This window comes from Podarcis liolepis, assembly GCF_965112155.1.
Source record: "Podarcis liolepis genome assembly, chromosome: 7".
NCBI lineage: Eukaryota > Metazoa > Chordata > Lepidosauria > Squamata > Lacertidae > Podarcis > Podarcis liolepis.
Window position 1 is genome coordinate 86,376,143 of NC_139561.1, and position 24,402 is coordinate 86,400,544.

A 24,402-nucleotide genomic window follows, 5' to 3' on the forward strand; every position below is an offset into this window, starting at 1 on the left:
TCCATTGGTTTCCCCCCTTTAGGCTTGTGGCTCCCATTCACAGTTGAGGCTGTTGCGTTGCCATTTTGCCACACTTTAAATACTCTTTATTATTGTATTCAAGTTGAAAAAGCAAAGCGTAAATCTTCTCCTGCCAGTCTTTGCCCAGCGACATGCCCACAAAGGACTTGTAAGTCCACAGTGGTCTCAGGAATCTCTTTGTTAGGAACGGTGGGCCTGGGGGTTGGGCCTTTTCATTCTGTGCTCCCCCCCCCCCCAGCTACTGTTCTGAGGACACAAAGGGACATGGATACCTACAAAACCCACCTGCAGTAGGCCATAAACTGGCCCGGTCATGCTCCTTAGTTTCAGGCGGGGAGGTTCTCTTGTCGGGCTGGTGCTTGCCCATGCAGATGTGGCCACAATGCACATCCAAGCTCTGATTTGCCCCTGTCCCTCTCGGCAGCTCACCAACAAGCCCCTGATGCCCGAAGTGGAGGATGAAGACGACGACGAGGACTCCGAGGATGCACTGAGCGAGTTCGACTTCCTCGGCTCGGGGGAGAACGGCGAGGGGTCCGGGGACATGCGGCGAGCTGGAGATGGCAATGAACTTGGTAGTTACGGAGCTGCATCTAAGTTTCTTCTGCATCTGAAATGCCCCCTTGGCTACATGGGGTTTTCCTGATTAGTTCCTCCTGATTGTGTCTCAGCTATCGGGGTGGAGATGTGGGGAAAACACCTGGGCACTTTTACCACGATTGACCACGGTTCAGCAGCTGGGTCATCACCAGTTTGCAGTGGCCAGAGGCAGCCTTGACCTCCCCCTCTCTAACGCCCCCCCCCCCTCTTCTGCAGAAAGCCGCCGGGTGAAGCTGCAGGGCATGCTAGCCGACCTCCAAGATGTGGATGGGCTTCCCCCGAAACCTTCCATGCCGGCAGCCATCTCCAGTCAACCCAGATCTCACGAAGGTGCAAAGGCTTGGTTTGTCCTTTAGGCCCCGCCCCCTTTCCTTTGGGCTTTGTTTTTTGATTTTATTAAATTCGCCCAACCTTATCACAGCACCATGCAGGTCAATAATGAAATACCCCACCCCACTAACCCAGAAGCTGGTACTCGGGCAATGCATGCAAAATAACAACCAAACAAGTTATTATCCCAGGCTGCTCTTTGTATAGAAAGCAACGAACATTTTAAGTTACCCAGTGAAAGTTTTCTAATGTGTGGGGAAGTCCTCTACTTTCAGTTTTAGCCTTGTGGGTAATAAAGTCGTGCCATTCAGTCTGCTTCAAGCCTTGTGCCAATTTTATTTTATTATAATTTTCCCACAAGCGCTGTTTGCCACACTTCCCTGTTGCCATCCAAAACAACCTACACCCTGCCCCGTTTCCTTTGTCCTGTAGCTGGCGCGTTGCCACACTCGTAAGCTTTCCTCTCCCCTCCCCGGAACAGGTTCCCTGGGCTTCTCCTCGGATGTTTTTATAATGGACACCATTGGCGGAGGAGAGGTCAGCCTGGGAGACCTCGCGGACCTGACCGTCACCAACGACAATGAGCTAAGTTGTGATGTGAGTTGTGATGCGAGTTCTGAGAGTCGTCGCTTTCCATTCCCGCCCCTCGCTGCCTCCTCAAGCCCTCTTCTGCTCCTCTGGCTACTGCCACGGGGGCAGCCTGAGCTGGGAAATAATCTTCCATGAGTGGGAGGTGTGAGGAAGCAGCTCTGTAGCAGCGGGGGAGGTTCGGGCTGGGGAGGGGCACCTGACTAAGCAGCCCCTCTATTCTTTCTCCTTCTCCTCCTCTCCTCCACCCCTGCCTCAGCTCTCGGACAGCAAAGATGCCTTTAAGAAGACGTGGAACCCCAAGTTCACCCTACGGAGTCACTACGATGGCATCCGGGCCTTGGTCTTCCATCACTCCGAGTCCGCGCTGGTCACCGCCTCGGAGGACGGCACGCTGAAGCTGTGGAACCTTCAGAAGACGGTGGCCGCCAAAAAGTGAGCGCAGGGAGGACCTGCTGTCTTTAGAGCTGGGAAAAGGCACACCAAGAACTCAGGCCAATATAAGTTTCAGTAGTGGGAGTGGTCTCTACTCGCAAATCAATAGCCAATTGTAACAAAAACTAATCCATTCAAAAGTATATATTCTGACAAGGATTACAAACTCAAACAGAGATTACAAACTCAAACAGAGACTACAAACTCAAACTCATAAGGATATGTATATCCAATTATGGATCAGAAACTAGTAAGTTCATGTTAGTCCATAGTCAGATTTGATGTGAAGGTCTTAGTTTCTTTTTTTTAATATAAAATATTTATTGCGCATTTTAAACAGAAGAAAGATTAACAAGCATATATAGTACCATCACCATACAGTCCAACAAGAAAAGAACAGAAAAGATTTAAAAAGTAAAAAGAAAGAGAAAAAAATACATAAAAATCAATTTATCCATAAATCATATTTCCATAAATTTTGGACTTCCTCACATCACCTTTTCCTGCGTTCTCAGTCATACAGTTATAAACAGCAATTTATTACCTTATTTCAAATCATATTAATAGTTCTCGAATATTATGTCCCCGATTATTAATGTTTTTATCATATATTAAGCCAATTAACTTAAGCATAATATTACCTCAAATATCATCATTTTCTTAAACATCGCTTACTCATATCTCTTATAACTAAATTACTGATGCCATATTATTTTCTGTCATGCATTCTCCTAACACTCATACAGCTTATAATGTTTTTGTAAATAGTCTTTAAACTTCTTCCAGTCCTCTTCCGCCGCCTCTTCTCCCAGGTCTCGGATTCTGCCAGTCATCTCGGTCATGAAGGTCTTAGTTTCAATCATTGGGCAGAAGTCAATTATGGATCAGATACCATTGACTACTGATTTGCGAGTAGGGACCACTCCCACTATTGAAACGTATATTGGCCTGAGTTCTTGGTGTGCTTTTTTCTTGGCATATTTAATAACAAGAACTCCAACTTATTTAATGTCTTTAGAGCTGGAGCTATCTGGTTCCCTCCCTGGAGAAGGGCAAGGTGGCTTAGCATGCCTCCGATCGCCAGTTAGTGAGGAGTAGCGGCAGGGAAGGGTCCTTGCCCTTGCAGGCTTCCTGTAGTCATCTGGTTGGTGACTGTGGGAAATGCGATGCTGGAGGAGGTCGCTCTGTGGTCCGGCCCAGCAGGTCTCTCATTACAGGGAAGAAACTGCTTTAGGCATTTCTGTGTGCCAGATGGATGCCCGCTTTTTTGTCTCCGCCTGCCATGGCTCCCAGTCAAGGAATGCTGTAGGGCTGTGGAGAGTTGTACAGTCTTTTAACCCTCCAGTGTGGTGGAGAGCCAGTGTGGTGTAGTGGTTAAGAGCAGTAGTTTCGTAATCTGGGGAACCGGGTTCGCGTCTCCGCTCCTCCACATGCAGCTGCTGGGTGACCTTGGGCTAGTCACACTTCTCTGAAGTCTCTCAGCCCCACTCACCTCACAGAGTGTTTGTTGTGGGGGAGGAAGGGAAAGGAGAATGTTAGCCGCTTTGAGACTCCTGAAGGGGAGTGAAAGGCGGGATATCAAATCCAAGCTCTTCTTCTTCTTCTTCCATTTCCCAGAGTTCTTGTGGGGAGAGGGGAGAGATGGGATCCACAAAGTGGTTTAAACTTGTAGCGTCCCTGTGGGAGAGATGCCCCCAGGAGATGATTCGTGCATTGGAAGAGGTTGGACTAGATCGCCCCCGGGGGGTCCCTTCCAACTCCCTCTAAATCTGTTACCATTATTATTAATAAAATTTGTATTCCGCCCTTTATCCATAGACCTCAGGGCAATTCACAACGTAAAAATACAAAATGCATAATAAAAACAAGAACGGAAAGAAAGCAATAACCCCTAGTGATAGATTCTGTGAAACTGTATGAGGAAAGCATACAAAAATAACCAGTCACAGGAGACGAAAAGAGCTGCGACACAATGGTAGTTGTTGCACGTAAGCTCAGCCTGCAAGTGAGAAAAGCAAAGACGACACGTAGATGTGTAGGCCACCCATCTGACTCTTTTGTCATCCCTCTTTGCTGTTACAGGAATGCAGCGCTCGACGTGGAGCCAGTCTATGCATTCAGGGCGCACAGGTGTGTATAGGAGTCGAGCAGGCGCAAGGGGAAGGCATTGATCCCTAGCTAACCTGTCAGCTGCCCTAAAGCAGAACTGTCTGTTGGATTCCCCCTGGTGGGTGTCGGGGGAGCATTAGTGGGTACAGCCCCACCCTCGTTCCTTCCTCTCCTTTTCATGCACCCGTTGCTGTTCCCTGCTAGGGGCCCGGTGCTTTCGGTTGCCATGGGCTGCGACAGCGAATATTGCTACAGTGGAGGCGCAGACACGAGGATCCGTTGCTGGAGGATCCCGGAACTTGGCATGGACCCCTACGATGGCTATGGTAGGGACAGCTGCCCCAACTCTGCTGCATCTTGTCTCCTTGCTTGCATTCTTTGATCTAGGGATGACTGCTGTTTTCAGCACAGTGACATTACATGGACAAGATTTGGGGGTGCCTCGCCGCACCCTGCAAGTTTAGAATTGGGGACCAGGTTGGGTGGGGTGGCAGTATTGCTGACTGCTGGTTTTTGCAAGGCTGGAGCCTCCACAAACCATTCACTGCCGAGTTGCGACGGTGACTCCCTGCATGTTTTGCGCCTTGGAGGGCGGAGCGTTTGTGGGGTCTGGCCTTCTCGTGTGCATGGACCAGGAAGCAAAGCTCATGCTCTTCTCTATCCCTTGCCCTCCATTTGGCCAGAGGGCTAAATCCGATGCACCTATTGTGGTGACGCACGCAGAGAGAGCTTCCCCAGTTGTGGAGCTCCATGCCAGTACAGGGAGGCTCACATGGCGCCTGCTCTGGCACGGGCATTTAAAGTTTCCAGGCTCTCTTTTATTTATGTTACTTGGATGTTTGCTGCATGATGCTTCTGCTTTTGAGCGTCGGGTTCTGTTTGCAGTTCTATTAGCCACCCCTAGAAATACACGTGTCGAAGGGGGAAATATTAAATGCATGAAATAAATAACTTTGCTTGGGCCTTGGCTCTGAAGTATATGTGATGATCTAGGCCACCTGTCACTGCTGCGCGAAGCTTGAAAGGGAGGCAGGCAGCGCTAGGTTTTGCTTTTGTCCTTGTTCCTGGCCCAGACCCAAGTGTGCTCGGCAACGTCTTGGACGGACACACAGACGCCGTTTGGGGCCTGGCCTTCAGCCCCTCGAAGAACCGCTTGGCTTCGTGCTCTGCAGATGGCACGGTGAGGATATGGGACCCCAGCAGCAGCAACTCCTCCTGCCTCAGCACCTACACTGCGGACAGTGGTGAGCCTCTGCCTCTTTTTGATCACGCTGGGCCCTTGGATCCTGCCGAAGGGCTTCTCATTCGTTCGTGGTGTGAACCTGCTCTGCCCTTCCCTCTCAAGCTCAGACCCCAAAGTGTTGGTGCTGACCTTTAAAGCCCTAAATGGCCTTGGTTCAGTATACCTGAAGGAGCGTCTCCACCTCCATCGTTCTACCCGGACACTGAGGTCCAGTGCCGAGGGCCTTCTGGCGGTTCCCTTACTGCAAGAAGCCAAGTTACAGGGAACCAGGCAGAGGGCCTTCTCGGTAGTGGCACCCGCCCTGTGGAATGCCTCCCACCACATTTCAAAGAGAAAAACAACTACCAGACTTTTAGAAGACGTCTGAAGGCAGCCCTGTTTAGGGAAACTTTTAATGTTTAATAGGGAGGGACGCGGGTGGCACTGTGGGTTAAACCACAGAGCCTAGGACTTGCCGATCAGAAGGTCGGCGGTTCGAATCCCCACGACTGGGTGAGCTCCTGTTGCTCAGTCCTGCTCCTGCCAATCTAGCAGTTCGAAAGCACATCAAAGTGCAAGTAGATAAATAGGTACCCCTCTGGCGGGAAGGTAAGCGGCGTTTCCGTGCGTTGCTCTGCTTCGCCAGAAGCAGCTTAGTCCTGCTGGCCACATGACCCGGAAGCTGTACGCCGGCTCCCTCGGCCAGTAAAGCGAGATGAGCGCTGCAACCCCAGAGTCGGCCACGACTGGACCTAATGGTCAGGGGTCCCTTTACCTTTATTTTAATATATTGGTGCCTCGCAAGACGAAATTAATCCATTCCGCGAGTCTCTTCGTCTTGCGGTTTTTTCGTCTTGCAAAGCACGGCTATTAGCGGCTATTAGCGGCTTTAAGAAAAAGGAAACTCGCAAGAACTCGCAAGACGTTTCGTCTTGCGAAGCAAGCCCATAGGGAAATTCGTCTTGCGGAACGACTCAAAAAACGGAAAACTCTTTCTTCTAGCAAGTTTTTCGTCTTGCGAGGCATTCGTCTTGCGGGGCACCACTGTATTCTGATGGAAGCCGCCCAGAGTGGCTGGAGAAACTCAGCCAGATGGGTGGGATTATTATTATTATTATTATTTATTATTATTAATATTATTAGGGCGCTCAATCTCTCGTAGCAGCTAGAAGTTAATAACATCTGGAGCATTGAAAACCTCACATACCCTCAGCAGATAATTCAGGGCTTCTCCAAAAAGGGAGGGAGGGCTTCTTAACAGGGATAAAGGTGCAGTGGCTCTGAGAAGAGTCGAAACAAAGATTAGAGATACAGTGGTGCCTCGCAAGACGAAAATAATCCGTTCCGCGAGTCTCTTCGTCTAGCGGTTTTTGCGTCTTGCGAAGCAACCCTCTTAGCGGCTTAGCGCTATTAGCGGTTTAGCGGCTATTAAAGGCTTAGCGGCTAAAAGGCTATTAGCGGCTTAGAAAAAGGGGGGGGGAAGCGGAAAAAATCGCAAGACTCGCAAGACGTTTTCATTTTGCGAAGGAAGCCCATAGGGAAATTCGTCTTGCGAAGCGCATCGAAAAACGGAAAACCCTTTCGTCTAGCGGGTTTTTCGTCTTGCGAGGCATACGTCTTGCGGGGCACCACTGTATATAAATCCTCAAGGTTAGGTGGAGATTCATCAACTCTGTGCAGTATGGCTTGGGCAGAGCAACTTCCAGTTCTCTCCAAATCCTTCCGACTGCTGTGGTCACCCTTGGACCATCTCCAGAACCCAGTGCCCAGATGCTTGTCTCTACCATCTTCTGCAGAGAACGGAATCCCTACCTCCATCACCTTCTCCGGTACCGACCCTGCACACGTCGTGGCAGCCTTCCAGACAGGATGCACAGTTCTCTATGATGTGGAAGCCAACTGCTCTGTCCTGACCCTGGAATCCAGGCCAGCCAGCGGTGAGTTGGGGCTGAGAGTGGGGTGGGGCTAGCAAAAAAAAAAGTGTAAACATAACAAAAACAGAGAATCAAAAATGTTAACCATAAAGCATGACAACATAAAAGGACAAAATTACAACAACAAGAAGGCACCACAGCTCCAAAGGGATAATAAAGCATTGGCTCATACAAAGAATCCCTTTATAAATAAAAATGATGTAGAAAATTAAAAGTCTTCTCCATCTGTGAGTTTCTGCCATTATTGAGAATAAAATGCAGAGAATACTGCACAAAACACATACATAAAATACATACCTGGACTTGTTTCGATTAATGTCTGCAGGAGACTTTGTGGATATTTAAGTTATAATTAGAAAAATCTTAATAATTATTCATAAAGGAAACAGTTTATAAGAAGTAAATAAGGAGGCCAGATACAGGATAATGGAAGTCTTTTATTTGGTTGTTGGTATTGTTGTATGTTATGTTTACTGTATGTTATATTCACGTCTAATGAAGGTGGATTTGTATATTGGGGGGTTTGTGTTATGTTGTAAATAAAATTCCAATAAAATTTAAAAAAGAAATTAAAAAAAGAAAAAAGAAGAGGATAAAGGTTCTGTTTAGTCTGAAATGAGTCAGAAACCTGCCTATATTGGTGGCATTTCTGTTCTCTTGCACAAAGTGGGACATTTCCCCAAGCAGGAGTGTCATCCTGGCGAGTTATATTGGGTTGCTTAGGACCAGGGGTTATGATGATAAACCAGCAACAGCGTTTACAGGTCCCTTGTTTAGAGACTCCCCAAGAGTGGGTTTGTTTCTTGCTGGGGTGTAGTTGTGTGTGTGTGTGTGTGTGTGTGTGTGTGTGACCATTGGAATACTGTGTACATAATTTCAAGGTAACATTACTGTAATGGGTTTAGGGGTTGCTCGTGCGTAAGTTGCCGCCACTCCTGGCTAGGTTACCTGGTTGAACCCTTTCTGACTGAACAGCCTCCAGCATCGTGACTGTCTCAGTCGCTGGCAGAATCCGTCAGTGGGCGTTTCTTGAACTTCTTCCAGCATAGAAGTTCTTTGACGCCAAGTCTCCTCCTACTCTCCCTGCGCGGAAGCCTTCTGCGCAGGGAGGGTGTGGGCAGCGGAGGACCCATACTCTCTCCGCTGGTCTCCGGCGAGGAGTCTTGGAGCCTCCTCTCTGATTCCTCCATCTGCCCCCCTTCTCTACTGGTGTTACGCTGATTTCCTTCCCTCTCTCCCTACTGGGACCCTCTCCGGCATCCCTCTGGAGCCTTTTCTCCGCCTCTAGCTCTGATGGCAGTTCCCTGACAATTACACTTCATTTCCACTTTATCTCACACGGGGCTCAAACCCACAACCCTGAGATTAAGAAGCTCATGCTCTACCGACTGAGCTCTTGCCGGGGTGTAGTTGTGGACAGGACAGAGATGGGATAGGCAAGGGGATCTCTGAGGAATCTAGAAGAGGAGAGAGGGGGGAAACCAAAGTGCCTCGACAACATTCAGAGAAGATAAAATTTTGGAATTGGAACTGTGCTATAAGGGGCTTTTGGGTCCAAGAATAGAAGGTGCTGGGAGTGAAACGCACTTGCTGTGAATTTTATTTCTACTGACAAGTGAAATACATAAAGTGATTGTAGCATTAACTAAGTGAATGAGTTTGGGTTGGTTAAGTTTACAAATGAGCAGAAGCAAAAAAATTAATTAGGTGCAATTGTGTGCATAATCTTGGGAACAGCACCCCCTCCTGAGTCATAGAAGGAGGAATACCTCTATTACATTGTACTTTTATTTTTTTTTAATTTAGAACTCTGTCCAGTTAATTCTGGGCGCATTTTTGTGTCAAGCCAAAATAAATAAATCATTCATACAATGCAGCTTTGTGCTGGCTTAGGCTGATGGGAATTGTATTCCGAAAACCTCTGGAAGGCCCCAGGTGTGGGAAGGGCTGGTATAATGTTTAGTCTGTTTAAAAACTTGGCAGAAATAAGTAACATATGGCACCTGGCCCTCACATTCTCTTCCAGGGTCTCCCGAGTGCAAATTCAGCAAAAGTTTGAGGCTGCCTCCTTGGAGAGGTTTCTCCTTTTCCACATCTCTGCTCTTATCCAAGCAAAGATTTGCTTGTCCTAGGACTGTCCTTAAACTCTCCTCCCTTCCTCTCTGAACAGGATCCAGTCAGATCAACCAAGTTGTGAGCCACCCAACCCAGCCGATCACTATCACAGCCCATGACGACCGAGGGATCCGCTTCCTGGACAATCGCACAGGTAGGGCTGTTGTTTGGGGGCCAGAATGGATGAGTTGGCAGAAACCTGTAACCTCTGCCTCCTTCGCAGTGATTAGAAGAGCACTTGCTTCTCAAACACAGTTTTAAGTTGGCAGGTTCCCTCTGAGCACGATTTTCCAAATAACCCAGGAACGGGAGTTGCGTACATGTCTACATTTTGTAACTCAGGGGAAAAATGTTCTCCTCTCTGTGCAGGGAAAGCTGTGCACTCCATGGTGGCACACCTGGACGCTGTTACCTGTCTCGCTGTAGATCCCAACGGAGTGTTCCTTATATCAGGAAGTAAGTGCTGCCTCCTCCATCTCCATATGTGGTGTTGTTGTCATTTAGTCGTTTAGTCGTGTCCGACTCTTCGTGACCCCATGGACCAGAGCACGCCAGGCACTCCTGTCTTCCACTGCCTCCCGCAGTTTGGTCAAACTCATGTTCGTAGCTTCGAGAACACTGTCCAACCATCTCGTCCTCTGTCGTCCCCTTCTCCTTGTGCCCTCCATCTTTCCCAACTTTAGGGTCTTTTCCAGGGAGTCTTCTCTTCTCATGAGGTGGCCAAAGTCTTGGAGCCTCAGCTTCAGGATCTGTCCTTCCAGTGAGCACTCAGGGCTGATTTCCTTCAGAATGGATAGGTTTGGTTTTCTTGCAGTCCATGGGACTCTCAAGAGTCTCCTCCAGCACCAGAATTCAAAAGCATCCATTCTTCAGCAATCAGCCTTCCTACTACAGATAGGTAGCCGTGTTGGTCTGCCATAGTCAAAATAAAAAAATTGCTACTTGAAGGAATTTTTTTATTCAGCCTTCCTACTGGGAGCTTTCTCTTATGTGCACAGTAGAACCCCAGTCTGCAAGGTGCCCCCCCCCCAGTGGCAGAGCAGAATGTCAGGCTCCTCCCGTGAATGTCCTCAGCTTTATTCTAGACAGTCTTGACCTTGGCATCAGGAACTGGCAGTTGCTGGGTTTTAATCCATCCTTTGTGAAGGGCGTGAGTTGGCCTTCCAATCTCACCCCTTAAAGGTGCAAATTCAGGTCTGTAAATGTCACGGAGCCAGCCAGTCAGTAAATCACACCATTTTCAATGCTGGGGTTAACATTTTATCAGCAAAACATGATCTTCACAGATTGGACAGACTTTCAGGCCTCATGAGCACAGCAGTTCATCCCCTGTGGGTCTTACTCCATGAAACCAGTTGCTGAAATTCCCCACTTCCCCGCAGCCTATTTGTCCTCCTCCTCAGGGCATCTTTCCAGCAACCGGATACTGTGCCCGCATGCACAGTCTGTCTTTGCTCCTCCTTTTTCATACCTCTTTCTGGGAGTCGGGGAGGGGAGCCTGCCACATCAGGAGGGGGAGACCAGTGTGACTCTTCACCAGCCTGAACTCATCTCTGCCTCTTGGCCTCTGCTTCTGATTCTGAACTGCTCTCTGCCACGGACTCTCCCAGCTCACTAAGCCCTGTCACCTCTCCAGCTTCCAACACTTCCTCCTCCCAGTCTTCTCCCTCTGATCACTCATCATCCCACCATCATTCCCCAGGCTCATGAGCCTTCTTCCCTTGGGGATTGCCCAGCCAGCTCCTCCCACCACTCCTCTGTGACCTCCCAGTCCCTGTGGCCCTGGGACTTTGGCAACTGGCCCAGTTTGCTTGCTTGTGGGATGGACTGGCCTTTAGTCTGACACCCTATTTCCTCGCCATAGTGGCTTCGCACCGTCCCCTCCTTCGACAGCTTAGAGGTCTGCTGGTACCTTTGGCAATCTTCACAGAACTTTAGCCATCAATTTGATTTGAATTAATTTTATAATGAAATGATTTTAGAATGTTGTACTATTTTATTGTTGTTAGCCGCCCTGAGCCTGGCTTTGGCTGCAGAGAGTGGGATATAAATAAAAATTATTATTATTATTATTATTATTACCCCTTAACTAAGCCTCGTGCGTGCCTGGGCACGTGGGCTTCCTTGCTTAACCCCCCTGGCCCTTCCGCCTCTCCTAGGCCACGACTGCTCCCTCCGGCTGTGGAACCTCGACAACAAGACCTGCACGCAGGAGATCACAGCTCACCGCAAGAAGCACGAGGAGGCCATCCACGACGTGGCCTTCCATCCCAGCAAGGCCCTGATTGCCAGCGCTGGGGCCGATGCCCTTGCCAAGGTCTTTGTATGAAAAGAGGGCGGGGCCTACAGGTAAGGCAGGCCCAGGAGGGGGCTGGGCAGGAGGAAGCAGCCTTGTGGGGCCCGGCCTTGCACCTCCTTCTCATTTCATAGTGCCTCTCTCTTTCTTTTCCCCCCAACAGGTGCGTCCCCAGGAGCCCCCTCTTTTCTCGTTCCCCTTGTCCGTTCTTTCTTTCTCTGGCCCAGCCAGTGGTGCTAACAACTCTTCTCTTCGCCACGGGCCCCTCTTGCCATCCCCACCCAAGCTCAGGACTGACCCCTGCTGGACAGCGGTGGCCGGGGCATTGCAACTGGGGGAAGAGGCAGCTGCTTCCCTGACCTTGGGACTCACCTTCACCAGCACTGAAACAGTTTCCCCGCTCCTTTCAAGGTCATCTGGTTTTTCTTTCCCAGCTCAGGGAGCGGAAACGTTTTTCCCAGTTTGGGAGCAGAGAGAGAGAGAGCACGGGCCTGGACTGGGATGCTCCGCTGTGTCTGGGAAGGGCTCTGCCTCCTTGCCATCTTGGGCAAGGGTTTTCGAAACCTCCCCTCCTGCCGCCTTGGACCTGCGACTTTGACGTCGGAACTCCTTTGGGGAAAAACAACCTCCTGGTGTGTGAAAAGGACACACAGCAGCGTTCCTGACCAGAGCAGCCCTGGACCAAGCAGCTTTCTCTCTCTCCTGGCCACGATCCCTCGTCCCAAGCCAAAAGAGGAGCGAGATGCAAGCAGAACGGCACCCACCCACTACTCTCGCACCAGCCAGTTGCAGCCACAAAAGGCTTTCACTTCTTCGCTAACTGTTAAAGACTTCTTGGGGGGGGGGCTGCAAATCACGTGCCATCTGTGTGTGGTTCAGCAGGTTCTCCCCCCGTCCCTTGTGCTTCCTTCAATTTCACATTTCCCCTGCCCTTTCCTGACTCCAAACGCACAGGCGATGAGGACTTCTCACCGTTAACGCTCCCCACGTAGGCGGACCCAGCAGAGGAGCAATGGGCCAGGAGGGAGGGCACACGAGGGCCTTCCTTCTCTGCTTTCAGATACTGTAGACGCGAGGCCACAGGTAAGGGGGGAGGGGAGAGGCAAAAGGAGACAGAAGGAAAAGACCGCAGGTAAGCAAACAGGGATGCTTGGGCGGGAGTCGTGTCGATTTGGGAAGCCAGCCAGTTGTCGCCCGCAGGCCGGACATGGGCCGGTGGGCCCGTAGTTGCTGACACTCGTTCAGGGAAGAGAAACATGTCTGCGAATGTGGGAGGAGGGTCTGGGGGGGGGGATGAAGGAGCCAGAGAAAGGGGAGCAGAAGGATGAGTCATGGGGCGGGGGTTAGTTTCTGGTTAAATTAGGAAGTGGGGGGTGGCCAAGGGAGGCCCCCCGCTCTGTGACAACCTGAATCGCCTTGTTTAAGCTGGGCAGGCTTTTTGAGCCTGTGGAAGATCTAACATTCGGATTGCTCACATTCTGAGCAAGAGGTGGACAGGTTCTATTCACCACTCAAAGAAGCAGTGTGGTCTATTGGATAACTGGCAGTTCCCCAATTCACCCTTTTTAAAGAAAAAGCCATCAACCCTTAGAAGCCTGTTCGTAGATGCTAGCCCTGGGCGGGGTGGAGCTTTCATCTCAGCAATAAGCCCCACAACACTTGGGCTCTCTCGCTTCCCTGTTTCCCAGGCGAGACTGAATCGCAGCCTGGGGGATAGGGAGCGAACTAAAAACCAACAGGCACGGCTTTTCTCCCATCACTCTGGCAGGGCTGGTAACGCTTGGGCCAGCGTGGCAGAACGGAGATGGGAAGGTTCTGCCTGGTCCTGCACCCAGGTAGACTCCCCGGAAGCGGGTTTCAAAGGCCAGGCAAGAGAGGGGCTTGCTTGTCAGGTGAAGGGGCCAAATCCAGGAAGGGGACCAAACCTTTAGATCCAGGGGCTTGGAGACCGGACCCTCCTGCACCAGTTGGGCTACCTGTGGCCTGCAAGGTGTTGCTAGGCTACGACTCCTCCCTCCTGGCCCTGCTGGCTGGGGCTGATGGGAGTTGGAGCTTCTGGGGCGTCTCAAGTTAACCACCCTGCGTCCGGGGGGGGCTGCTTCTTTGCTTTTATTTCACTCTTTTTCTTCTTGCGTGTGTTGTAACTTGACCCAAGCAGTTGGCAATCTTTACTAAAAAAAGAGAAAAGAAAAAACACTAAAAAAAAAGATCCTTACTGAATTTGGGAATCTGTTGCATGGGAGCTTGGTGAGCGATGCCTTCTTTAGGGCACGGGTTTTGTTTCTTTTATGTTGCCCCCCTCCCTCTCCTAGGAGGGCTCTTTGGGGAAGGGTCTGCTGTGCCTCCCCTCAGCAGCCAGCTGGGGCAGCTCTTAGCACAAATAGGATCGGGGGCGTGGGGTTTGGGGCTCCACTGTTCCTTGCAGACCCTGGCTGCACCTGATCCTACCTTAGCCGGCTCGCTGTTGCAGCCTTTAAACACTACCGAGGGGGCTTAGGCAAGGAGACTGGGTCAAGCTGCAGCCGCTCAGCTACAGTCGGCTCTCCCTGGCATCTTGCAAGGTGGCGACTGCTGGACTCGCCCTCCAGCCTGAATCAGCCAGTCGGAGAGAGCAGGGTTGGTCTCTCTCCTCTTCCACATGGGTTGCCTCCGCCTTCTGGGCCAGCGAGGCCTTTGGGGAGGCTCTGTCCGCATCTGTGGAGCAGGGTGAGAGGGGGCAAGTCCACGTTGCACCAGCACCTGCCTGCACGAGCTCAGCAGCAAACAGGGAGTGGCTGTCCTGGAAAGCAGCGGGAGCTCCCGAGCTCCCTTTGGGGCAATTGTATTTTATTTTTTGCAGCTAAGGCTGCGTTGGATATCCCTGTCTAGCACCTTGCATCCTTCCCCACCCCAATTCCCCCTTCCCTTCTTTTTGTACATTCTGTATAGTATTTGAAAAAACGAAACGAAACCCAAGACATACCCAAAGGGCTGATGCTGAAGTAACCACGATCACGTTATCACTGTGTGATAGTTTCTACGAGCCATGGTCTTTTTTAAAAAACAGTGCGGAGTTTGAGCCTAAAGCAAAGGGGGAGAGGGCGAGGAAGGACGCTGTTTTCCAAAAGACTGGTGCTCTCTCCGAATCTCATGAGCATATTGGGTGGGCTCACGCCCGCCCACCCTGCACCACCGATCACAAGGCACTTCTGAAACTTTGGCCTATTCCTCTCCCTGCCCCACTGAACCCGTCCCCTTTGTCCCCAAACATATCTGTGTGCTGTATTTATCCAGACTTGAGAGCACTCCTGCCTTTTTAAATGCCGGTTAGCTTTTTATTGTATATTTATTTGAACTCCATCTTCTCTTTTTATTTGTATTTTTTTTTGTCCTGTTTAATCACAAGACTGAATTGTATGTGGGACAAAACAAACAAACAAACCTGTCTCGGTGGTAATAATAATAATAAGAATAATAAAAAAAATCCTTTGGCATAAATGTGGGTTTCTTGACAAAGTTGAACTAGAACTAGTTATCTTGTGGTTTAAAAAACCAGCAACCGTGAAGTTTTATTTGTTTTGCGAATCTGCACGCCACCAGCACTCAGGAGAAAACGGCAGACTGGGCTGTGAAGAGCATAAAATCAGTTGAGGAAACGGCATTCATGAAACAAGCATAAAATACAGCACGAATCAGTAGATTCGCTTAATATAGCAACGGTCGCTAGATCACTTGGGGAAAGCCTGGGTGAACAGGTGAGTCTTGAAGCTTAAGTGCTGGCGATGTCAGCTCCAGCCTTGTGTTCACTGGGAACGCATTCCAGTGATCGGGTGCCACCACACAAAAGGCCCTGGTCTTGTTGGATGTATGGCAAAAAATGGGAGCATGCCACTGTTAAGGAACAAAGTGACTGGGCAGGAGTGGGCAAGTTTAAGGCGTTGTCAGAGGTAACTCGGTCCCACATTGGCAGCTGCCCCTCACCCAAATTTGCTATGGGGGGTGGTCTTTCAAGGGTAACTCTGAGAAGTATGTGTATGTGTGCTTGCAGCCTCTTTAACGATCACTGACTGCCTCCCGGCATTAAGCGTGGTGGGAAGAGGAAAGTTTCAAAACTGAACTTGCTCTCTGGGGCGCAACATCCTTAACTTTTGAAGAGAAAGGTACTGAGGCCTGAACCTGCGATCTGCCTTGCAGGGAGACCCTGCTGCTTCATTCTAAACGTGCTGGGGACAGATTGCAGTTGGGCTGCTCCAGGAGCTCAGGGCAGCACTCTGCACGAGCCCCGGGGTGCTTTATAAAAGGAACGAGGGCAAGGGGTGTAGCAGCAGGCCAGGCCTGGCGCTAAATGGGTGCCTTTGAAGGGGTGCAGTTGTGGAAGCGATGCCTGGGCACAATCCATGGGGGAAATGTTTTCCTTTCTCCTAACCGAGCATCAGGACACGGGTGGTGCTGTGGGTTAAACCACAGAGCCTAGGACTTGCCGATCAGAAGGTCGGCGGTTCGAATCCCCGTGACAGGGTGAGCTCCCGTTGCTCAGTCCCTGCTCCTGCCAACCTAACAGTTTGAAAGCACGTCAAAGTGCAAGTAGATCAATAGGTACCGCTCCAGCGGGAAGGTAAAGGGCGTTTCCGTGCGCTGCTCTGGTTCGCCAGAAGCGGCTTAGTCATGCTGGCCACATGACCCGGGAGCTGTACACCTGCTCCCTCGGCCAATAAAGCGAGATGAGCGCCGCAACCCCAGAGTCGGCCACGACTGGACCTAATGGTCAGGGGTCCCTTTAACTGAACATCAGAGGGCCATGCAAGTTATTTGGTACCAATTCTGTCCCTGGATAGGAACTCTGGATTGAGAACCTCCTGGGTGTAATGAATGTCCCAGCCAGCCAAGCAGTTTGTTCCCATAGTGGCCAACCTGTAGGAAAACCCACAAGCAGGGCCCTCTCCCTTCCTGCAGTTTCCAGCAACAGGTATTTGGAAGCCTTCCAGCCATCGATACGCCTCTATGAATTTGTCTAATCTTTTAAAACCATTTAGGCCAACGGGCATCACTCTCTCCTATGGGCGCAACAGGCTGAATTGACTGGGGGAATCACTACACTGGCTTCCTGTTCGTAAATGCGTGCAGAGAAGTGGAAGACAGGCTCCACTCTGCAGAGGACTGCCTCCCATCGCCTCTCCCCTCTCGGCCTAGCTCCTTGCTCTTCTTCCTTCTAGACCCCAGGGAGCTGCTCAGTTACAGCGGTGGCCGTTGCCGAGCGAAGTTCTCTGTTTGCACAGGGTTGCGAGTGCGGAAAGAGAGCCGGGAACGAGAAAGCGCCTGCCAGGGCCAACACCTGCAGCTTCAGCTTTGAACAAAGCTCCTCTTGTGCCGAGAGACACAACAGGTCTTTTCACCACGGCTGCTCTGTGCTCCAAGGATGTGGAACAGAGAGAGCCAGGCCCCACAGCAGATCTAGGGCACAGGGAGGGGAAGCCCCGGAGCGCAATAGCCGGCCCAGGTGCTACCTTTCTGAACACAGGAACCCAAAGTTCATGCACTCTTCCCACTTTGGGTAGTGGTTTAGCTAGCAGCTGGCCGAGCAACGCCATTGACTTTTACTGATCAAATTACCGTACGTTGAAAACGAACTAATCCCAGGGCACGCTTTGTTCTCACTTTGTCAAAGGGTGGCTTATTCTCCCAAGAAAGTGACATAAGTGAGGACGTATTAATGTGCAGCTTCATTTAAAAGGCACTACTGTAGTTTTTGGGGGACACGGGTGGCGCTGTGGGTTAAACCACAGAGCCTAGGACTTGCCGATCAGAAGGTTGGCAGTTCGAATCCCCGCCATGGGATGAGCTCCCGTTGCTCGGTCCCTGCTCCTGCCCACCTAGCAGTTCGAAAGCACGTCAAAGTGCAAGTAGATAAATAGGTACCACTCCAGCGGGAAGGTAAACGGCGTTTCTGTGCGCTGCTCTGGTTCGCCAGAAGCGGCTTAGTCATGCTGGCCACATGACCCGGAAGCTGAACGCCGGCTCCCTCGGCCAGTAAAGCGAGATGAGCACCGCAACCCCAGAGTCGGCCACGACTGGACCTAATGGTCAGGGGTCCCTTTACCTTTTACCGTAGTTTTAAGAGGGAACAGCCTCCTATGCAACTGCTATTCTTTCTTTTTTTTAATTTCCTTCCTACAATCTCCTTTTTTTTAAAAAAAAATTATTGATACAACAAGAAAAGAAGAAAGAAAAAACACAAATACCAAATTACACCCAGGAATGACCATAGACACATAATTTTCTTAACAAACGATAATACAGAAAGTGGTCTTAACACTAAAGACCCAACCTCCCATCTATTCCATATTTCGATTTCATATTACTTATTGCCAATACACACTTTTATCTTATTTAAACTTTTTCTCAATATATCTTAATTCTTATATCTACCTTGCAACTATTACTGAAGTTCCTCGAATGATGCAACAGATTTTAAACTACTATATGTTTCAAACATTCTTTGAAAACCTCCCATTTTGAGACAAATTCCTGTTTTGATTTATTCTTTATTTTTTCTGATAGACCGTCTAATTTGTCATACTCTGTCAGCTTTTGGATCCAATCTTGTATAGAGGGGATTTCATTACTCTTCCATTTTGCCATGATAAGAACACTTTCTGCCGCCGTAGCGTATAAAAAGATACCCTTCCTCTTTTGCGGAATATCCAGATCTGTAATTCCCAGGAGGCAGGCCTCTGGTTTTTTATTAAAAGAGATCTTTAGCATTTTTTGCAATTCTGCATGAATACTCTCCCTATGCAGCCGCTATTCAATGCGGCACGAGCCTATGGAATTCAGCTGCCTCTGACCATTTTTAAGGTTTAAGGTTCCATTTAAGGTTCCATTCCTTAAAAGATTGCAAAGGAAAGTCTTTCGCACTTCTCCATAGGTAAAAGAAGCAGGTTTGCAGTATAATAATAATAATAATAATAATAATAATAATATTTATTATTTATACCCCGCCCATCTGGCTGGGCTTCCCCAGCCACTCTGGGCAGCTTCCCAAAAAATATTAAAATACTATAATACATCTATCCTCTGCACCGTTTGGTGGTAAGTAAATTATATTCAGTCCAGCTTAATCACAGGCTATGGTGAAAACTGCCCTGGAGTGGAGGCAATTTTTATGTCGGGCGATGATATTTTTTAATAAGTGTTTGAAATAAAAATGTGGTGCTTTGGTTTGGCTGGTCAAGATGATGTGGCCCAAAAGTTGGGGTTTTGGAGTTAGGGCATTCAAGCAACCTTGCTCTGGATGCATTTATGTAAGAGAACTTGCTATTTCCCACACGATCCAGATAAGGAAAATAAGGCTGCCTGCTTTGTACGGCTTAGCTGTCACCAATTGTTCTTCCTTATCGTGCCGCAGCCTGCTTCCTCTTAAGAGGGACTCTGCTCGGCAGCCCATAAAAACAGCCCCCAACGCAAAACGTCCCCAAGTCCTCTGGCTTCTCACCATTCCTCCCATCGAAAGGTCAGCCCCCCAAAACATTTGTATGCCCACCTCTTCTCCTTGAAGGTCCATTGATTTCTGATTCTCTTTGGCTAGGCTCCCCCCCCCCCACACAAACGAGGGAAAATTGTAGCTTCTGAGAGACTTTGCAGGGGGGCAAGGACCTAATTCCCTTTATCTGGTTGCAGTAAACGAGCTTGAGCAAAGCTACGAGGGGCCACCCCCCAGATATAATAGATAATATAATTTATTATTTGTACCCCGTCCATCTGGCTGGGCAGCTTCCACAAAGACCCAAAATACACTAATATGTCATACATTAAAAACTTCCCTGAACAGGGCTGCCTTCAGATGTCTTCGGAATGTCAGGTAGTTGTTTATCTCTTTGACATCTGACGGGAGGGCGTTCCACAGGGCAGGTGCCACTACCGAGAAGGCCCTCTGCCTGGTTCCCTGTAGCTTTGCTTCTCGCAATGAGGGAACCGCCAGAAGGCCCTCTGCGCTGGACCTCAGTGTCCGGGCAGAAGGGTGTGGATACGCTCCTTCAGGTATACTGGACCAAGGCAGATCACTCACACATGAACGAAGAGATAGGCAAAGGGCAATCCTTTATATGGCACCTTGACTGCTGATTCCTATTTGCATGAGAGAAGAATTCTGTCTGTTTCTGCTGCTCCCCCTGGGAGGATGAGCATTAGTTTTCCTCCACGTTGGCTCATGCAGAAGAAAGTGTTGTGTATGCCAAATTGATCAGGGAAGGGGATTGAATTGAGTGTCCCTAATTTCATAATCAAGCCTCCGCCTTACTGTTATGTCTAAAAATATTTGCATAGGCAATTCATTTTTTAAAAAAACAACAGAATAATTCAAAGTGGCTTACAACAACAAACGCGTGAAAATTTACATGAGATCAACAATTCCAGAAAGACGTCTTAATTGCTTGCGTAAGCTTGGCAGCATAGAAAAGTTTCCGGCAGTTGTTTGAAGGTTAGAAAATAGCTGAGTCGGTAGGGCATGAGACTCTTGATTTCAGGATTGTGGGCTGAAGCCCCACGTTGGGCCAAATGATTCTTGCATTGCCAGGGGTTGGTCTAGAGCAGTGTTTTTCAACCTTTTTTGGGCAAAGGCACACTTGTTTCATGAAAAAAATCACGAGGCACACCACCATTAGAAAAAATTTAACTCTGTGCCTATATTGACTATATATAAAGTAATTCTCTTGAATAGGAATCAAATAAACACAAAGAAAGTATTTTATAATTACTTTATTATGAAATAGTAAGTAAACAGAAATATGAAAAATTATAAAATACTTTATTCAGTGTGCAACCTGGGCCTGTTTGGCTGAACACAAAGCTGATATTCTGGCTGGAATCAAAGAAAGACACACACGTAGCTCTTCGTCCACAGCTCTGTGTCTCTCTCTGTATTTAGTTTTTATAGCAATCATGCTTGAAAAGCTCATCTCACACAGATGTGTAGTGGAAAATGGGAGCAATGTCAAAATAGCTTTGTTTGCCAGAAGGGGGAACTCCTTGGCAGTATCCAACCAAAAACTGTCCAAAGGCAGATCAGCAAATCTTAGCTTGAAACCACGATTTTCTCTCAGTTCAGTTAGTTCCTCCTGTTCCTGTAAAGTCATGTCCTTTCCATCAACTGATGCTGAGCTATAAGGGTCCCTAACCCAGTCAAGGCATTCAGTGGAGACTGAAGAGAAATAAAATGATAACTTCTCTGGTCCTCCTGGTGACTCAAGTCGTGACGTCTTCTTCTCTCCGCTGCTGCGCACACTGTGCTCGGGCTGGAAGGAAGTCGGAAGATGATGTCCTACTGTGATAGGTCCAGGCTGGAGTCTGGACCAATCACAGCCAATCATCAGAAAAGTGGAGGGTGTCGCCCTGAGGAGCGCCAATCGGCGCCCTTGCTGGCCGAGGGTGGGGTCAAAAACCCCACCCCACCCATACCCAGGACACAGTCCGGCGCCCACCTAGTGGGCGAAAATTTGAATATTTTTTTTAAAAAAATGTTTCGAATTTTTCAATTTTTCCCACGGCACACGAGGCAACATCTCGCGGCACACTAGTGTGCCGCGGAACAGTGGTTGAAAAACACTGGTCTAGAGAGCCTTCAGGGTCCCAACTCCCTGATTCTAAAACAGAAGGTAGCTGCCGGGGCTGGGATATAAGGGTTCAGGTGGTCCCCTCAAATCTAACTTGTTCAAGGCCTTGCCAATTAATACAAGCACCTTGAACCTGGTTCGGTATCAGGTGGGCAGCCGCTGCAAATGCTTTTAACAAGGGTGCCCCATTTTGCCACCTGGGTCTCGCCAGTTACCTCCTCCTTCCTCCAAGCGCAGTTGGCAATCCATCGGCTTAAGTGCCAGCAGCTCTCTTTCAACAAGCCAAGCCTTTTGCGGCCCAACTTGGCGCAACCTCAGTGTCAACAATGCCCACACCTGCCGTCCTGCTCACTTGGGCATGGGACCAGAAACCAAGCTGTGCCCCAGGGCTCAGGGAGTTGCTGGGTGGCACATCAACTGTTCTGCATGGGCAGCTCGTGGTGAAATGTTGTGGGGCCAGCCAGGTCGCAGAACTAGGTGGGGGCATGAGGGGCAGGGAAAGGGGGGCATTGCTCTGGCTTCTTTGGGGCCAAGAGGTGGGCATCTCTGCTGCCCTCCTGTAAAGGAGCCCTCTGGGCAGCAGCCAGGGCCACCTGCCTCCTGCCATCGCTTCTCAAATGAACCTCGCTTCCTGACCATTTTTAAGTATCTGCATCCTGTTTGCCTATCCTACTGGCTCACATGAGCGTTTGAAGTTCTAAACAACTTAGAGCCAAATATCTGAAGGAAAGCAATTTTCCGTACAGAGACCTTGGATCTGAAGAACAGCAGAAGGTGTTGGTAGTTTATTTTGCACATTAATAGTTACTGCTCAAGGTAAGGTAAGGTAAAGGACCCCTGGATGGTTAAGTTAGACTATGGGGTGCAGCGCTCACCCCTGCTTTGAGGCCGAGGCAGCCGGCGTTTGTCCACAGACAAATTTCAGGGCCATGTGGCCAGCAGGACTAAACCTCTGCTGGCACACACAGGACCGTGATGGAAGCAGGAGTACCATTTTCCTTCCCGCTGCACTGGTACCTATTTATCTACTTGTGCTGGCATGCTTTTGAACTGCTATGTTGGCAGTAGCTGGGACAAAGCAATGGGAGCAAGTCCAATAGGCTCAGCGGTTTATACAGTGGTACCTCGGGTTACAGACGCTTCAGGTTACAGACTCCGCTAACCCAGAAATAGTACCTTGGGTTAAGAACTTTGCTTCAAAATGAGAACAGAAATTGCACAGCGGCGGCAGCGGGAGGCTCCATTAGCTAAAGTGGTACCTCAGGTTAAGACCAGTTTCCGGTTAAGAACGGACCTCCAGAACGAATTAAGTTCTTAACCCGAGGTAACACTTTATGTGCTACCTGCGTTCTGATTACCTGGTTACTGCTCTCTTCTGCCTTGGTCAAACCACACCTGGAATACTATGCCCAGTTCTGGGCACCACCATCTAAGAAGGATATTGACAAGCTGGAAGGTGGGCAGAGGAGGGCAACCCAGATGATCCAGGGTCTGGAAACCAAGCCTGATGAGGAACGGTTGAGGGAGTTGGGCATGCTTAGCCCGGAAAAGAGGAGAGACTGAGAGGAGATAGGATAGCCACATTCAAATATCTCAAGGGCTGTCACATGGATGATGGAACAAGTTGGTTTTCTCCTGCTCTGGAGGTTAGGGCTCGAACCAATGGCTTCAAGGAGATTCCAACTAAACATCAGGATCTTTCTGAGAAGAGCTGTTTGACAGTGGACTCGGGAGGTGGTGAACTCTCCTTCATTTGAGGTTTCATTTGAGATGGGATGGCCATCTGTCAGGTATAGTTGAGGTCCCTGCATGGCATGGGTTTGGACTAGATAACCCTCGTGTTCCTTTCCAACTCTTTGATTCTATTATTATAAGTAACAATGCTTCCAGCTGAGCCTCCCTGTGGGGAGCATTCTACATGTGGGAAGCCACCACCGAAAAGGCCCTGTTCTCATGTTGCCACTCTCTGGACCTCCCAAGGCGGGGACACATGTAGAAAGGCCTCAGATGACCATTGCACACTCTGGGTCTGTTCACATGGGGAGAGGCTTAGCTTTGTATAGCTTTCTTCAGTTGCTGAAGACACAACCCGAACCCTGACATAGATTTTTTTTAAGGACCCATTGCAAATTGTTTTAACAATACAGTGGTAGCTCAGGTTACATACGCTTCAGGTTACAGACTCTGCTAACCCAGAAATAGTGCTTCAGGTTAAGAACTTTGCTTCAGGATGAGAACAGAAATTGTGCTCCAGCGGTGCGGCAGCAGCAGGAGGCCCCATTAGCTAAAGTGGTACTTCAGGTTAAGAACGGTTTCAGGTTAAGTACAGACCTCCGGAACGAATTAAGTACTTATCCTGAGGTACCACTGTAATCTTGTATTTTTACATTGCTGTAGCCCACTCTTTATGGTGAAAGCCAGATAAGAAATGTACATAATATTATGGGCTGCCGTGCAGAGAACTGCGGCGACAAATTGAGCGTCATTCCTTAGGGCTTACTCCCAGGGAAGTAGTTGCTGCCTTACAGCCATAGCACTCCCTAGGAACCCACCTTGGTATATCTTCAAATCTTGGATTTTCAGAAACACTGATGGGCCTTGAACTTCTGTCACAAAAGAGGTTGGGCGCCATTGTGACTCTGGCGTGTGAGCATAATCGGAACTATTCCACATTCCCTAATTAGATGGGGATTTTTTAGAGAGGCACTGCCTTTCCACAGTAGCTCATTCCTTACGTCGATTCTGCGTCAGCTATGTTTTGCACGCCGACGAGACTCTGTGCTGCCTCCAAACCTCAAGAAAGGGCGCTCTGCTGAACCTTTCAGTTAGGTAAATGTACTTTAATTTCATTCATTAATCAGACAAAAGCCAGGCAGTTAATTAAAAGCTTTTGACAGCCCTGATTAACACAGGCATGGGTATGTTATTAATCACTTCTACAGCGCTGGTACAAATTGCCTTCTGGGTTGCGAACCCATTCATCAACTCTCCAGAAGGCCCATCATCCATCAAGGGGAGAAGCAGCTTCGTTTGACTAAACGAGCGATCGCGGTCATTTTGAGACTGCATTTGAGGTGAGGGTACACTAGCCTTCAGCCCCAACACCCCAGTTCTCAGGGCCAGGATACATGAAAGAGTAATGGTGGGTAAGATGGCCTCACCACT

At 49.2% G+C, this 24,402-nt stretch overlaps 1 protein-coding gene and 2 long non-coding RNA genes across 3 annotated transcripts in view; 1 reads left to right on the forward strand and 2 right to left on the reverse strand.

Moving 5' to 3' along the window:
* The window catches only part of STRN4 (striatin 4), a 28,049-nt gene extending 12,922 nt beyond the window's left edge, over positions 1 to 15,127 (forward strand). Inside the window, exons 7-18 of the mRNA XM_083515825.1 lie at positions 446 to 596; positions 838 to 951; positions 1,433 to 1,548; positions 1,799 to 1,974; positions 4,057 to 4,104; positions 4,288 to 4,409; positions 5,157 to 5,327; positions 7,102 to 7,242; positions 9,410 to 9,508; positions 9,724 to 9,810; positions 11,514 to 11,703; positions 11,814 to 15,127. Coding sequence (XP_083371951.1) covers positions 446 to 596; positions 838 to 951; positions 1,433 to 1,548; positions 1,799 to 1,974; positions 4,057 to 4,104; positions 4,288 to 4,409; positions 5,157 to 5,327; positions 7,102 to 7,242; positions 9,410 to 9,508; positions 9,724 to 9,810; positions 11,514 to 11,683 — 1,395 coding nt within the window. The 3' untranslated portion in view covers positions 11,684 to 11,703; positions 11,814 to 15,127. The remainder of the gene's footprint in view (positions 1 to 445; positions 597 to 837; positions 952 to 1,432; positions 1,549 to 1,798; positions 1,975 to 4,056; positions 4,105 to 4,287; positions 4,410 to 5,156; positions 5,328 to 7,101; positions 7,243 to 9,409; positions 9,509 to 9,723; positions 9,811 to 11,513; positions 11,704 to 11,813) is intronic.
* LOC310712738 overlaps positions 1 to 24,402 on the reverse strand; it is a 279,033-nt gene that overhangs the window by 38,288 nt on the left and 216,343 nt on the right. The gene's annotated exons all lie outside the window — the stretch shown is intronic.
* LOC310712751 overlaps positions 1 to 24,402 on the reverse strand; it is a 63,638-nt gene that overhangs the window by 20,290 nt on the left and 18,946 nt on the right. The gene's annotated exons all lie outside the window — the stretch shown is intronic.